At 40.1% G+C, this 15,446-nt stretch overlaps 1 protein-coding gene across 1 annotated transcript in view; it reads right to left on the bottom strand.

The window, feature by feature from the left end:
• Positions 1-232: 232 nt before the first annotated feature.
• The window catches only part of LOC126278493 (phospholipase B1, membrane-associated-like), a 135,803-nt gene continuing 120,589 nt past the window's right edge, over positions 233-15,446 (bottom strand). The window contains exons 7-8 of the mRNA XM_049978656.1: positions 13,736-13,901; positions 233-1,404 (exon numbers count right to left, since the gene is read on the bottom strand). Coding sequence (XP_049834613.1) covers positions 1,268-1,404; positions 13,736-13,901 — 303 coding nt within the window. The 3' untranslated portion in view covers positions 233-1,267. The remainder of the gene's footprint in view (positions 1,405-13,735; positions 13,902-15,446) is intronic.

The following is a 15,446-nucleotide window of genomic DNA, read 5'->3' as shown; positions in this document are numbered from 1 at the left end:
GAGTTTCGGTGAGGCACTGAGTATCATTCTAACATACTAATTCTGAAGCAGATTTGTTAAGAGTTAATTCGTGAAGCCGTGTTATAGCTTCACTAAATACAAAAGAGTGGCTACCTTTCATATTCTTTCACGACCTTAGGAAGCAGCTTTTATCTCTAATGCCAAAGATAGTCTTACTTGAGGAGTATCACTACATCCATCTCAAAATACAAACTACTAAATCGGTCATGAATGCAGAGAATCATTATTAACTCCACTATGAGCAAATAGTGGGGTACAAAGGCTTTAAATTCTAGACAGCAAGGAAGTTACAAATGGGGAAGATACAAAGCTTATCTTCCTCCCTATAAATCAGTACATAAATTGCGAAACAATATTATTAATCTAGGAAAGTAAAACAGCAATGAACAGACACAATTCCATAATAATACTAGCAACGTAATTTAAAGAAACAGTGGTCAACTTATATTTACAGAAATTTTACAAACAACAAATTTGATGGTTGGATAGATACATTAATGTTACATTATTTTCTTTTACCTCTGAAAAGCGTAAAGAGCAGATAAGTATAAAAATAACTGATTTCAATAGACTCATATGACTAGAATCAAGTAGTTAAAAATTCACAAAAAATGCTTATGTACATTGACCAGTACAACCATCAGAATGAAGGTCTGCGCAAATTTTTGACACTACAAGAGCTGCAATCTGGAAACTGATGCACAAATTTTAATCTTTGTCAACACATAATCCATTCAAACATCAACAGTTTGATTATGCTGCTGAATGTTACTTGAAAATATTAGCTGTTTCTATAACATAGAGCTTATTAGAAATTATGGTAATTAAATTTACGCTCATTATGTAAGTGCAACGGATAAAACCTGCACTGTTTTTAATATTGCACATTTCGGCATAGTAAAACGTGCCATTGTGTAGTTCTGACATTGAAAATCTCACGCAAACGCATTGCCACTACACTAATAATTAATGATTTCATAGGAGATCGGAGACTATAACGCTTCCAACGACGTGATCTGAGTTGTAATGGTCTTTTTGTTTTGAATCCTGGTGAGGGACCATCTGTTGAGCGGTAGACATTTACTTCCGATAATACTGTTTCAAGTTGAATACACAGGTAATCTTAGGTATCTTGACTTTGTACTCGTACATGTGGTTCCATCCTTATAAAAACTAAGCAGGTAACCGTGTGCTGTTTCTTAAACTGTCTTCAACATTTGTAGCTGTTGCACCACTCGTGAAATATTCAGACGCCGCTGTTCCCAGAGGTGTAAATATACGGCCGTTCCTCAGTGGGACATAGAAAGCGGGAGAATGTATCATCCCAGTCCTCGGATTTACGGCCAACCGGCTCCATCATGTTGTTCCACAGTGCATTGGCAGCTATTGACACAGAAAAATTACAGGAATTAATATTCACACTGTTATGACATTCCAAACATAGGCTGAATTTCATCATAAACGATCAAGTTTCTATACAAGGTGGATTATGACTAACTCCTGCCCATTGGGAAGGCATTGGCTCCTTACGTAAATTTGAGAACTATTTCAAGTACTTTTCGGCTGTACATAAGATATACTTTGGACTCTGATGTTGTTTTCTGCGGCGTTTCTACCAGACAAACAAAAGACATTTAGGCGTGTGGATGACTGTGAGTGAATCCATCTCAGACATTCCGTTCTGCGTTTTGTGTATTCATCAAATTACCCTAATACAGAGTTGTCATAACCTCTCGATCAATTTCTAAAAAATAACGGATGTATTTACTTGATACACAATTATGTTTATCTCAATCCAATATGAGTTTAATCGCACTTCAACATGGCGTCCATTTTAAGGCATTGCTGCTGTCGTTGTAGTGCTGACCTGAATACATTCTGAAGCGTATCTTGTAAAAATGGACGGCGCTCCTTCCAGGATCAAGCTGTTTGATCCTGGACTTCCCTTTCCTTTGTTTTGCGAACCCTTGATTCAGAGTACCGCTAAGCGAAGAAATTCAAGGGTGTCGAATCAGCTAAACATGATGCCCACAAACTTGCTTAACGTCTGCCTATCCGTCTGTCAGCTAATATTTGATTTAGGTATGTTCTTACTGTGAGTGAAAAGTGAGAGGGTGCTGAGTGCTGTTGGAACACAACAATGTCAACAATGCCTTCTTGCTCAAACTGTGGTTCCAGGAATTGTTCCACTATATCAAGGTACATGTGCACTGCAGTTTTCTCTTTTGCAAACAAAGATAGGCTCGTAAACTGCAATCTTTATGAATCCAACACATTTTTGTGTCTCTTTGGCATTTACTGGCAGCTTGAGGTGGCTCGTAAAGTAGCAATACTGATATGTCGAATGTGGCCTCATTAGTAAAAAATGTGATTCATGAGGTGCTCGTTGTTTGCAGAAGTCTATCATATAGTAACATGGAGCCTGGAAAGTTGAGTAAACTTCGTGGTCTAATTTGTGAAGTAACTGAATGTGATACGCTCTTTTATTGAGCGTAACATCGTTGATTTTGGTACGACTAACTCGTTGCTTACTCGACAAATTGATGCATTCGAAATTCTTTCTATTGCTTCTCTGATTCGCTGAACAGTTTCTTATGGTACTCATCTCCCGGAGCGTCATTCACGGGCAACGTTCCCAGTTCTTTGGAACTTACTGACAAGGGATGATTTTTATTACTGGTGCTCGCTTGTGAAACTGCCTAGTCAACTCCACTTGCACCTCTATATAATATCAACTGCGCGGCAGCGAGCTAACATCTGCCAAGCTGTAACAGAAATTGATTATTTCTTGGAAATGGATCGAGATTTTTTGATGATCCTGTATTTGTTGAAAGGCAGGAGTACATGTTGTTCAGTGCGACAGAATAGGCTTCATAGGCGACTATTTCGTTAAAGTGATCCATCGCATCTGGTATGTAGTGAATTGCATCGGTCTTACTGCATCACGGGGTTTACACCACTTATCAGAGTGAGTGCACTAGTGTAGAAGATACAGCGTATCAGTTGACGTCAGTACAGGATATAGCCGGCCGTTGTGGCCGAGCGGTTCTAGACGCTTCAGTTTGGAACCGCGCTGCTGCTACGGTCGCAAGTTCGAACCCTGCCACGCGCATGGATGTATGTGATGTCCTTAGGTTACTTAGGTTTAAGTAGTTCTAAGTCTAGGGGACTGATGACTTTAGATGTTAAGTCCCGTAGTGCTTAGAGCCATTTGAACCATTTGTTTTGAACAGGATATATATTTTAATTGGTACAAAATTAATCCATATAGTAAAATTCAGACATTAATTACATCATGGGCATTCACCACACAATGCAGTAGAAGACATGCACCAAGAAATATTTTGATAATTTCAATTTTCAGATGAAGATAGTGAACACAGTAATTCGAAACTAAAAAAGAACTGGCATTCTACAATGAATATCATTAAATACTTAATATATTTATTTACGTCTTATGCTGATCTTCAGTTGATAACAATTTCATTTTTAAAATGCTTTTTGATTCGTAAATGGTAACACTGCTATTTGGAGAATTAATTTTAATTCTGCAGTGAAGTGTGCTCAGGTTTGAAGTCTCCTGGCGGATTGATCCTGTGAGCCAGGCCGAGACTATCACCCTGAATCTATGTCTCTTGGGGGCACGTGCCCTACCGGCAGAGCTAACTTTTTTTCCATTTTGCCTTTCGTTCTCCAGTTATGCCTTCATCGGCAAGTTTCTTCGTTATAACTTCAAAAACAATTTCACTATGTGCTATCAGTTCTTTTCCGTCTGTTTGACACGGGAATAATAAAGACAAGGTGTACTTCTGCATGAAGTAAATAAAACGCAACGTATTCTGATAAAATTGTACTCCTTCTTCTTGTTGGATTTACAAGTTTGTCCATAGAGGGAAAAAATTAAAAATTAAAACCCAACAACTTGAGAACGAAATGAGATATCGTTCTACTCTCAGTTTCAAGTAAAATTTCGATATCTTATCTACGTTTCATTCAAAGCAATGTACAAGCTAAAATCAACCACACTCAAAGTCTATGCAATGCGTTGTTATCTCTGCAAAATCCTTATAATTTCGAACTTGTTTAACTTATTGTAAATATGACGGATAACGAAAAGAAATCCCGTTCTTTATAGAGTGAAGGTATCAGACTGTAATGTGTAAAAATCAGAGTCTTTCACCTGATTATTTTCTTAAAATTAGATGATAAGTATTTCAGCGTCTCTCAACAAAGCCACCAGAATTTGGCGAGCAGTGCAGCCTTAGCAAACGTCGCCCGCAACACGGGATGCCGAACGAACGTCTGTAGCTATTTAAAGGTTAAGACTGATATATCTTCTAAAACGGTAATAACCTAAAAGGAAAGAAAATTTAAAATTAACTTCCTCTTTATGGGCTGAGCCTTGTATCACACCATTTTATAGAAACTTCATACAATTGGTGAAAACATATGAATCATATTAATTTTATCCATATTTTGCAGCTTAAAACGTGACTATATTCAAAATATTGGAGGTATGAATTAAACAGCGCCTTCAGTCACAACTTTATCGTGTTTTATTAACTACAAGATGCATTTTCGTCCCTGCGGGTCTTTCGTCAGGTGCAATTTGTCTTAATACATGTTTTATTTCTTCTCCCGAATGAGTAGTACGTACATTCCTGCCCAAGAAAAGGTTTAATGTTAGGTTATGAATTTCGTAAGTTGAACGCGGAAAATATATGGAAAATACTGGAAAATGAACAGTATAAACTTACCACGTAATCCAAGGAAAGCATTTTTAATGTTTTAGTTCCAGCAAACATTCTTTTCTTCGTCGTTTCAGTACATGTCACTTGATTCAGGATATACATTTGCAGAGACATGTTTATAAACATTTCACAGATGTTTTGCACATGGTATTGTCAAAGATGGTTAAATTCATCTTTGCCAACACCATCCGTTTAGCCCCATAAAGGATGCACTCCGTGGGAGGCAGTACGTGGATGATAAGAAGGTTATTGATGTAAAAAGACTTTAGCTACTACGTCGACCAGTAAGGCAGCGCCGGCCGCTTTGGCCGAGCGGTTCTAGGCGCTTCAGTCTGGAACCGCGCTGCTGCTACGGTCGCAAGTTCGAACCCAGCCACGCGCGTGAATGTGTGTGATGTCCTTAGGTTGGATAGGTTTAAGTAGTTCTAAGTTCTAGGAGACTGATGACCTCAGATGTTAAATCCCGTAGTGCTCAGAGCCATATGAACCATTTGAAAGTAAGGCAGCACCATGCACGCTTAGAGTCCTCACACCTGCAGCCCCCAGAAAGCTAGCATAAGTCTTTCTTACTGAACGGAGATTACGTTGAAAATAGGGTTTTGTAGCCAAAAGAGTGGAGAGTAATATGGTGTATTAGAATTTTGAATAAAACCGAACTACTTTTAGAAAAAAATGTTGTATTACGTATTGAACGTACTTCATACTTTGGCTATTCGACTGGAATTAAATTTGCTTTTCCGAAAGGTTTCAGACCACACTTCTTTGCTGATACCATAAACAGTCCAGTACATGCTAAGCGCATCTCTGATCATTTCGAGCAGCACTTTGAACGGTAAATTACAGATTTTCACTGATCGAAAGCGAAGACGTGAGTATGTTATTAACACTGTGCTAACAGAACCATCATTATGATTAAATTTTTTGCTACAATGAAGTGGAAGGAATGTCTAGCAGGTCTGTAGAAGGGAGATGAACTTACAGCCAATATAGAAATAGAACAGGACGTGGATGAAAAGGAGATGGGAGACATAACACTGCGAGAAGGATTTGGCAGAGCACTGAAAGACCTAAGTCGAAACAAGGCCCCGGGAGAAGAAGGCATTCCAACAGACATCTGGTAGCCTTGTGAGAGTCAGCCAGACCAAACTCTTCCATCTGGTGTACAAGATCTATGACACAGGAGAAACATCCTCAGATTTCGAGAAGAATGTAGAGTAGTAACTCAAATTCCAATGAAAGCTTGTGTTGACACGTGTGAATATTACCGACCTATCATTTAAGAGGTCATGGGTGCAAAATACTTACATGAATTCTTCCAGCAGAATAGAAAAATTGATAGAAGTCACCCTTCGGGAAGATTAGTTAGGATTCAGGAGAAACGCTGGCACACGCGATGCAACACTGTCCCAACGAGGTATCTTACAGGAAAGGTTAAGGAAAGGCAAACCTATGTTGGTATCATTTGTAGACTTATGCGAGGCTTCTGGCAATGTTGACTGGAATACTCTCTCTGAAAACTGAAGGTAGCGGGAATAATATACAGAAAGCGAAAGGCTATTTACAACTTGTACAGAAACCAGACAAAAGTTACAAGAGTAGAGAAGTATGAAAAGTAAGCAGTCATTGAGGAGGGAATGAGGCAGTGTTTTAGCGTATTCAATCTGTACAATGAGCAAGCATTAAAGGGGACAATAAGAAAATCTCAGGAAGGAATTAAAGTTCAGGAAGAAGAAATATAAATTTCCAGGTTTGCCGAGAACATTGTAATTCTGTCAGAGACAGCAAAGGGATCTCAAGAGCAGTTGAATGGGATGGACAGTGTCTGAAATGTTGGTATCAGATGAATATCATAAAAACCAAAACAAGGATAATGGAATGTATTCGAATTAAATTACGTGATGCTGAGGGAATCAGATTAGGAAATGAGACACTTAAAGTAGTAATTGAGTTTTATTTATTTTCCCAAGCAGAATAACTGTTGATGGCTGAAGCAGAAAGAATATAAAATATAGACAGGCAAATTTAATGTTAAAAAGTATGTTCTGAATGTATTCGTACGGAATGTAGCCATGTATGGAAGTGCAACATGGAAGATAAACTGTTTGGACAAGAAGAAAATAGAAGCTTTTGAAAAGTTGTGTTACAAAAGAATGCTGAAGATTAAGTGGGTAGATCGCTTAACTGATGAGGAAGTGCGGAAAACAACTGCGAAGAAAAGGCAATTTGTTCCACAACTTGATTAAAAGAAAGGAAGGGTTGATAGGACACATTCTGAATGAAAGGATCACCAGTTTAGTATTGGAGGGAAGTGTGGTAGGTAAAATTCGTAGTGGGAGACCGAGAGATGATTATAGTAAACAGGCTAAGAAGGATGTAATTTGCTGTAGTTATTCAGAGATGAAGAGGCTTGTACGGGATAGGGTAGCATGGAGAGCTACAGCAAAACAGTCTTCGGACTGAAGACCACAACAACAACAAAATCCAATTAGTGTTCTTGACTATTCTCTCACAAACATCGTTATTTGTGCGTTTAGCATGTACAACGTTTGTAGCGTTGTTAATTTCAGTACCTAACACTTCCTTCTTAAGCAGCTTGACATCATTAATTAGCCATTTAGAAATGCTTTTGCATGGGAGTAAAGTTTTTGTGTTTCCCTCAAAATTCAATTTCAGGACATCTCTCGTTGAAAGAGACGTGTTACTTACAGTTCAACAGATATTTTTCTTGGGCGCAAATGGACGCTCCTCGCTAAACAAGCTCATGGCCTGCTCTTAAACCTTCACTTGCACCAGTAGATTTTTTCCCTAACTTCTAAATCCTCTTTCTAGTTGGATCATTGCAAACCGAGCAACAATTAGGGCTGAAGTCTCTTACGAACAAGACTTACATCTTTTATCCCTGGATTACCTTTTTTAAAATTTGGAACATGTAAATCAAGTTGCCACCTATGCAAGCGTGATATTTGTTTCTTTCTCTGTTTATAAAATTAACATGCTGACTATTTCTTCGAACTAATTAGTTGTCATCAAAAAAGATCAATTTTTCAAAATGTGAATCTAGAGACATACACCCCCGGACTACTTAACAGAGTCCGAAGATACATTCAGCTTTTGTGCAGATGGAGATTCCTGCACTTCTGATATTTACCAGCTGTATTTAGGCTTGCACCTGAATACATGGTTGAACTGGTGAAAAACCCCAAGAACTTATTTTCAAGTATAATTAATAACCAATCTCTCATTTAGTAGGCTATTTCCCAGATATAGTCCTTATGAATAATTCTGCTCGTATTGGCCCATCTCACATTGCTGAATCGATTTCTGAACCAAAAGACAGCAAAATTCCGTAACAGGTGGTAGATGGGCGAATAGCCCGAAAAGGTACTTATTCACTAACTGATGCTGAAGGTGAATGTAAATACATTTTCGTTTAGAATGCATGAAATTATTCCCACTGAATAGTTTCATTTCTTGACGTCGTTTCGTACCTAATCTTTTGGTAATTCTGTTCAAGCACAAGGAATATTCTGAACACAAAGGTGAGCAATCTGGACTTTCGTGATGCTAATTCACAAAGTTACTTCCAAGCATGTGCTCAACAAGCTTGGGATTAGGGCTTCATACATTGAAATAATAATAAACTTGGTTTTGAGAATAAAATTTTCACTGCGTGGTGGACTGTGCGCTGACTTGAAACTTCCTGGAAGATTAAAACTGAGTGCCGGACCGAGACTCGAACTAGAGACCTTTGCTTCCACCGAAAAATGCTCTACGTGATTTTGAGATTTGCGGTTGAGATCATGACCTTGTTTGAGAGGAATAGCGGTATCTAATTGCAGAACATAGGACAGTCGAGAGTGTAAGTCCTACATCATATGAGATGAAACTTTTAGTGACATATCGGTGTGTTTCAAACCCACGTTCAAGATTATGAAAACACAATTAATTCTTATTTATTTTTCATTTAGAGTATTCCTTTTTGAGGATAAGTTAAAACAACATTGTTTTCGCATCTTTGTTTTGAACTATAGTTTCCTTTGGATCATACTTCTTCCACTCTTCGAGAATGTTGTTTCTTCTATTCTTGTGTCCACTTCCTTCCAGTTCTTACTGTTCTTCTGTCCTGAAATGCTGCCTCTTCTATTGCTACTTTTTTATTGTGTTCGTGTTGACTCCTACATTTTCCATATCTCTTCCTATTTCTCTGAGCCATATTATTTTGGATTTGTAAGTGTTTGGTAAATACAAGATTTGTTTACTTATTCTGTAATTATTCATCCTAGTAATGTAACGATAGAATTTTAACCTCCTTTTTCTCATTTCATCTGTTACCTTTTCAGCTTTTAGATACAGTTCTCTATTAGATATTAATGTGTATTCTGATTCACTGCTGCTTTTAGGTCCTAGTATTTTTCTTCGAATTCTTCTCCGAGTTTTTGCTAATTTTTAAACACTCCCTTTGTAGCCATTTTAAGAATTTCAACTGTATAGACTATTTGTGGTCTTACAAATGTTCCGCAGTGTTTCAGTTTTATGTTTCAGCATAAAGATTTTTTGGTGTAGATGTTTCTTATTATTTGAAAGTCTCTCTCCATTTTAAGTATTCTAGTCTCTATTGCTGTATTTTCCTTCGTGATATTTGAAAAATATCCTCCTAGATATTTAAAATAGTCTACTTTAGATATTGTTTTGCTATTTATTTTAGGTTTTTGAGCTACCTCACTGACGTTTTTCACGAACAGTATTTTTCTAACCTGTATGTAATCTTACTTTTCCCGGTTGATGATACTGTTTTGTCACTTGTTCTTGTGAATTTTCAAGTGAGTCTGTTATAGGTATCATGCAATCAGCAATTTCCAGATAATATTTTACACATTATATGAGAGATTGATGACTCTGATCAACTTAATGGATCATACCAACTATAACCTCACGCACTTATAAAATATTGAGTGAAAATCGCTGGTCGACTGCACCTTTGGAGAGTGTTTGGGTGTCCACATGTGGCTCAGAGTTACCCGAATATGAAATATAAGCACTATCTTTGTATTATATCGCACTGCAGCATTTTCAGTATGTTACCTGAGCCTGACTATAACTGAAATTGAGACACCTGATTTGAGAAGTATCCATGGCCTCTCGCTGATATTACCTGGTATCAGGTAACTTATAAATATGCGAATCACGATATATATATACAGGGTGCCCCAGCTATCTTGTCCACCCAAAATATCTCTCGAACAATAACAGCTATTATTGACAAGTAAGTGTCCCTCTTGATAAGTATGGAGGTGTGATTACACATGTCAATCACATCGCGATTACAGGCAGCATGGGATTCACCCCTAAGCCTCACGACGTGCGCTAGCAGCGCATGTCGGGTGTTTCAAGCGTCAACTTCGCGTCTCAATATCTCGGGATGTAATGGGAATATTGCGATGGAATCAACGCCATTGGGTATGTGCTTTTCCATGCTATGGATTGCTGAAGAAAAAATATAGGAGGTCCATTTAAAAAAACTTAAGTTTGTGTTAAAAAACACATATGCTTTCGTTTTATAATGTTTCCAAATATGTACATTCATGGGCCCCAGCCCTACATTGATACCGGTGAAAGTCGTTTTCCAATAGCAGTTATTGTTCCAGAGATATTTTGGGTGGACAAGATAGCTGGGACACCATATATATATGTAAGGCTTGTAGTACAATGATGTGATACTTCAACGTAAAAATAAAATTTAAAGAACACGGAAGTCTCTCACTGTCCCTACTAAATTAATATTATTGGGAGACTGCTATCAAACAAGAGAAAATTTTAATTTTTGACATAACATATCGAGATATATAATTTACAGCGAGAAGGTCGACGAATCTAGTAAACAAAAGTGAAAAACGTACACGAATATGTGCTAATGATGATAGATTCAGTTGACCACAAATGTGTGAGGCACTTTCAGTGTCACCCCATTTGCATCTTAAGTTTTATATTGGTGTACACCACTGGCCATTAAAATTTCAATAATCATCAAATTTGGATGAAGCCAACTACATACATGGATATGTGGTTGATCAGTGAATAGGAGCAACGCCATCCACAATGCATTCATAAGAAGATATTACGCAGATAGTTTCTCGCTTAGAAATGGCATTTGAATACTGATTGTTTGTGAGGAGATCGTGTTATGCCTTGTGTAACAAGGAAAACGTATACCAGCACGTGCTGGAATTCGACAACGGCAGTTTTGCGGCATATCAAGACTGCAACTTATTGTTCCACGACGTTGCTGCTGACGTTGGTCGGCATATCGGGAATGTAATCCAGGGGTGGAATTTTTGGTCGCGGCAGTGCTTTACTCGAGGCCATGCAGGACCTAGCGACACCAAATGACTAGCGCCCGTTCGGGAGAACAGGACAGTACAGCCACATCACGTAGCTGCACTCAGGAAATGATTCAAGACACATGGTCACAGAAGTAGTTGGACGACGTCTGCATCATTGTCAGAATACGACCACAGTTGCGGTCTCCTTTGACGCGACAGGAGGGGGGTACGCAGACAGTGGTGCAACGAACGCAAACACTGAACTCAGAAGTGAGCACCACTTCACCGTTTCCGACGAATCCCGTTTCCGCTTATATTAGCGCAGTGTATATATCCACAAATGGGGGATCCGAGAACAACAAACATTTCCAGACTGCATTCTTCATCATTATAGGGTACCAGCACCTAGCGTGATGGTACATGGTCTAATGAGTACGCAATACAGTCAGCCCTGGTTCGCACAGTTTGTAATTTGTACAGTAGCCATTACAATTACGGCGTATTAAGGCCGGTGTCTCGTATCTTAAAACCCCGTTGTTATCGTTCAAGGAAGCAAAACCGCAGGTTGCCTTTATTGTCCTGACCTGTCTGGATACAGACGCCCTTCGACTGCTGGACCATGACTTCTCCAGATCTGTTATTCATTTGGTCGTGGGTTGTCGCCACTACTCACCAGCAACTAAGATTGATGAACTTTGCCAAAGTTTTGAATTAACATGGAATGACGTACTACTATCTGTGACCGAATCTCAGTATGATTCGATGCTCATCCGAGTTGAGCCTAAACTTCCGCACCCCCTACACAGCTCACCCATAAATTCAGTCACGTATTCTTTCTATAATAGTGAATGCACACAAGTAAAATTCGTCAAATGGTATCAGACCTTGTGCTGCAGTTTTAACGGCCACATGAGTGTACATCTGCTCAGAAAAGAAGAGCGCGGTGAAAAAAATTAGAAGTCTTTGGAAGGATTGTTTCGGGGTGACCCATTTAATAATACACTGCCAGAAAAAAAAAATCAACGACTTCAACGACTGTATTTGGCGGTACCAGCGAATAATACGTAAATATTGACGGGTTCTAGTGTTGGTGACTCATTTGGAAAGATCGCAGGCGATCTGATGGCGCTCTGGTGGCCTGTCCTCTCTGCGCACACTCTGTTTCGACTTCGCAGCCCGTACCTGTGCTAAGTGTAGAGGTGAAAAAATGTGGACATCATTGGCTCTAGGGTAACAGCTGTGCCTCACCGCCGAGTACATAATCCTCTCGCACATTTTCGGTAAATGTATCGGTAGTGTGTCTCTGCTCTCAGCAATAGTGTGTGGAACATTCCCGCACCCACAGATCGGGTACTGGACTTTCGTGTAGTACAGGCGCACATCAAGATCCACGCTTTGTGAGAGCAGCGGTGGCCGCGCGAATGTCATCCAAGGAAGATATCTGGGCACGTGTTACACCTGATACGTCACCAACAACCATTGGGAACAGCCAACCTGGAGCAGGACTAAGATCACGCGTGCGTCTGGCAAGGTTGTCACTGACGCCACGACAGTGTCAAGCACGGCTGCTCTGGTGTCGTGGAAGAGTCGACTGGAGAGTGAAATAACACTGTTGTCTTCAGTGAGGAGAGCAAGTTCTGTCTGTATGCGAGTGATGGACGTGCACGTGTAGCGGTGGATCTGGTAAGCGGCCTATTACAGGTGTGTTCGTCCACGACACACGGGTACCAGCCCAGCCTTCGCGGTGTGGGGGGCCATCAGTTACAGCTTGCGCTATACGTTTGGTGTTTGTGCAGGGGTTAAGTAAACAGAGCAATCTCACTGTACAAGTTTTTGTCCCCGTGCAACTGCCATTTCTTCGGCAGCAAAACAATGCACGTCCACATACGGCTGGTGCCACAAAAAATGCTCTTCGCGCTGTACAACAACTGCTGTGATCACTAAGATCACCAAACTTCTCGCCAATTGAACACCTATTGGATGTGGCGAAGCGAAAACTTACCCATCCTCCAAAGCCTACAAGAACCACTGCCTAATTGCAACAAAAGTGCTTGGGACAGACTATCGCAGGATGCAATTCGGCACCTTGACGATCGTTTGCATGAGAGATTACACTTCTGCGTTCCCGCCAGAGGAAGGTACATTGTGTATTGATGTGACTGTTTGGGTACACTTTACCCTAACATCTGTGTTTCCTTTTGGCCTGAATTTTTTGTCGTATACTGCGATAATGACAAAGTACCTATCACATCATTTATCAATACCTGGGGGAGTAGCCGCGCGGTCTGCGCTATGTCACAGACTGCGTGGCCCCTCCCGCGGGAGATTCGAGTCCTCCCTTGGGCATGGAGGTGTGTGTTGTTCATAGCATAAGTTAGTTTAAGTAGTGTGTAATTCTAGGGAACGATGATCTCAGCTGTTTGGTCCCTTACGAACTCATCCACATTTGAACATCACTTATTAACAAAATGACCATGTCCTTGGGGGCGTTGCATTCTTTCTGCCAGCGTTGAAAGGAAAAAAGATTGTATGGTCAGTGTGTGTGTGTGTCAGTGTCACTATGCAGATATCGACATGGGATAGTGGAAACAGAGATCTAGACAGATATGTTAGTATCAATTAGTTTCTTTATCTTAACCTTACCTCTCGCCATACCCTTCTGACTGAAGTGGAAGCAGTCCTGCGACAGAAAGGAGTAATCTGTACGATGGCCGGCTTCCGTCGTAATATTAGGAAAGATGAGCGATTTGGTGAACGGCTGCGTCACCACAGCAAAATCTGTCAGACCCGCATAGCGACTATCGGCAGGCTGTGGACAAAATAAAAATCACAATTTTTAAATCAAACAGTGGAAACTCCAGATATGAATATCAACAATGTACGAAAAAACCTGTTGCTACTTACACGTAAAGAAGACACGTCAAGTTGCAGGTAGGCACAAATAAAAGACCCTCACATATAGCTTTCGGCCACAGCCTTTGTCAGTAAGACACACACACACACACACACACAAAACAGGTGGGCGCGTACACACCATTTACACACACAAGCTAGCACTCCTCACGCACACACGATCGCTAACTCCAGCATTTAGGGCCCGAGACGCTAGGGTTGGCGGTCGTCTTTTACTGATGAAGGCAGTGGCTGAAAACTTTAACTGAGTGTCCTTTAATTGAGCCTGTCTGAGCTTGACCTGTCTTTTTTATGGTAAGTAGCAATCAAAAATGGTTCAAATGGTTCTGAGCACTATGGGACTGAACTTCTATGGTCATCAGTCCCCTAGAACTTAGAACTACTTAAACCTAACTAACCTAAGGAGATCACACACATCCATGCTCGAGGCAGGATTCGAACCTGCGACCGTAGCGATCGCTCGGTTCTAGACTGTAGCGCCTAGAACCGCTCGGCCACTCCGGCCGGCTAAGTAGTAACCAGTCTTTTCCTGCAATTTCTAGTGAATTGCAGTAGTTAATTTAAACCAAATTCCTAAAAATTTCAGTGTCAGAGAATGCTATACGAATGCATGTCTATTCCAATGAAATAACCAATATTATGTGAAATTAAAGTTAGCCTCTTCGGAATACTATTGGTGCGGTCAGTTAGGATAGGTGTAACGTTTATTTTCGTCCGTCCCTCGCAGCTAGCGTAACGTCGCACCAAGTCAAACTCGCACCGAGGCCAGAATCAACGTACTCTTAGCGGTGTGTGGTGCACGAAAGAAATTAATCCGACGTACTGCTAAGCGGTTTTAATCGGAAACGTTTACTGGCGAACTCTGATTACTTTTTTGCACTGTTCTATCGCCAATTTCCATGCGTGTTATAAAAGTATCTGCATGTAGGTTGGATATATATGTGTATATATCTATGTTCCACATCTCTCTCTAAACCATTGGGCCAATTTCAACAAAACTTGGTATACATTTCACTTACGGTTGTTCCACTACCCATTTAAGAGGATAGGGAAAAGAATCTTCCGCCAATACCCGGAAACTAACCGAGTCGACAACAAAAGCGAACAGGGCTAGCACACTTGGGCGACCAGTAAATGTGAAATAATTATTACTTATCTGCTGTAATAAGATGTATGACAAGGGTAAGGTTCTAATTTATCAGAAAATAGTAATGTGTGTCTTTGGATAATATCATCTCGGTTTTTGTGGGATCAATGGAGCTACTACACTAAACTATCAAACGTTACCACGACGACTGACATCAAGGGCGTTTTGTAAGACGTCCCCATTTTACAATCGAAGTACGAGTGTATCTCAACTAAAAACATATGCGCGTTTTAGTAATTCAAGCAACGAGGAGTAGTCCCAATTCCCTACAGGTTTGCATCTCCCGTTAAGATT

This window comes from Schistocerca gregaria, chromosome 1, assembly GCF_023897955.1.
Source record: "Schistocerca gregaria isolate iqSchGreg1 chromosome 1, iqSchGreg1.2, whole genome shotgun sequence".
In the NCBI taxonomy this organism is placed as follows: Eukaryota; Metazoa; Arthropoda; class Insecta; order Orthoptera; family Acrididae; genus Schistocerca; species Schistocerca gregaria.
This window is presented reverse-complemented; position numbering and strand designations above follow the sequence as displayed.